General features: G+C 39.7%; 1 protein-coding gene across 1 annotated transcript; it reads right to left on the bottom strand.

The window, feature by feature from the left end:
• Positions 1–523: 523 nt before the first annotated feature.
• Positions 524–952, bottom strand: LOC145683082 (uncharacterized). The gene has a single exon (XM_081754440.1). The coding sequence runs from the start codon at positions 950–952 to the stop codon at positions 524–526; it is 429 nt and encodes a 142-aa protein (XP_081610566.1).
• Between the last annotated feature and the right edge of the window lie 759 nt (positions 953–1,711).

Genomic DNA, 1,711 nt, shown 5'->3' with positions numbered 1-1,711 from the left:
CTCGTCTGCTATAGCAAACAGCTCCTCTCGTATTTCACTTGTTTGGTAACGCAACGCTTTCACAATCTCCAGGTGGGATTCCCACCGTGTGTCTGACAGTGACTTCACAGTTAAGTATGGGACAATATCTTGTAAAATCTTCCATCTCGCAGGTGAACTGGAAAACAGCACATAAATTCTTTGCAGAACTCAAAAAACGTCAATGCTTGTGAAGTGCATTTGACCATATCTGCTAACACAAGACTCAGATTGTGGCAGCCACATGGTGTGAAAAATGAGCGACTGTTTGAGCGGAGGATGTGGGCTTGAGGATTCGTTCGTGCTTTTTTTTCATATTTACGCTGTTACCATATCTCTGTCCTCGACAGTCATCAATGTTTAAGCCAAGATTCCTCATTGCTGCTAGCAACAAACTTGACAACCCTTTACCTATAGTGTCTTCAACGATAAGAAATTGTACAAAATGTTCCACAATGTATATGTCTGGCCCTGACGTATCAACAAAGCGCGCTATCAGAGACATTTATTCTTTGCGACTTATGCCAGGTGTACTATCAAGTACAACTGAAAAATATTTAGTTACCTTCAACTTATCAATAATTATTTTCTTTACCTCAGATGCCATCAACTCGATTAATTCGTTCTGAATTTGGTGTCCGAGATAATAATCGTGTGATTCTCCATCTTTGATTCGACGAACATGCTCTTCCATAACTGGATCAAATTTAACCAGAATCTCTATCAGGCCTAAGAAGTTATTGTCCCGAGAATAGAGTTTCTCTGTCTTCCCACGGAAAGCTATGTTGTACTCTGAAAGATAATGCACAACGGCCAAGATTCTTGTCAGGACTCCACACCAAAGAAGCTTCTCTTTCTTTATGTGCTCTAACATCATAATATCTATTCCATCGGCCCTGGACATCTGTTTCACAGCTTCAAGCCATTTCTGCATGCTCTCAATGTGCCTTTCAGATCTTTCAAGTGCTTTCAGTTTTTCACCAAGATGCTTCCAATCTTTACAACCAATCCAATCCAATCGTTTGCTAATTGTCCATCAGAAGATGTCCCATACAGTTTGCAACAGAAACAAAATACTGCTTCTTTTAATTGAGAATAACTCAACCATCTACTGTCCACACGTTCTCCGTTTGGCATCTTTCGAGTGTAATACTGTACTTATTTGAAAAACGTCTGTTGTCTTCGTTTATTGGATACTTGTAGTCGTTAGGTAACGTGATAGGTCTTTCCCAATCAGCAAATCACATAAAGCACATGTTACCTGTTCGCAATTACCCAGCTTGTAAATGTCTTTTGCGATTTCTGGAGATGAATTATTCCCAAAAGAAATATTTTCACGAAAGCCACTCCCACTGTCCGAAACTTCACCGTCACAAATTACTAACTTATTCCCATCTGATAATGGCGATGGCACGGTGTTAGATTCTATTTCACTATCACACTATCACTTTTATAGTTATCAGATTTGATAGTAGAGTCCACAGCAGCAATTCCAGGTGAAACAAGATCTTGCTTATCAGCTTGTTTTGGAAAGTACCTATCTAATGCCCGCTTTTGACGTTTATCGAATTGCTCTCGTAACTTGCGCCGTTTAGCTTTCTCTGCACCTGACTCATGTTTGCGAAATTTATCTCGATCTCTTCCAGACATGTCGATAGATTAATTAACTGGAAAACCGCTTTCAACACTCAAT

Source organism: Thermobia domestica, chromosome 4, assembly GCF_964235325.1.
Source record: "Thermobia domestica chromosome 4, izTheDome1.hap1.1, whole genome shotgun sequence".
Classification (NCBI taxonomy): Eukaryota; Metazoa; Arthropoda; class Insecta; order Zygentoma; family Lepismatidae; genus Thermobia; species Thermobia domestica.
This window is presented reverse-complemented; position numbering and strand designations above follow the sequence as displayed.

Bases quoted from the DNA above. Each gene is read 5' to 3' on its own strand.
- LOC145683082 (XM_081754440.1), bottom strand. From the start codon at position 952: ATGCAGAAATGGCTTGAAGCTGTGAAACAGATGTCCAGGGCCGATGGA.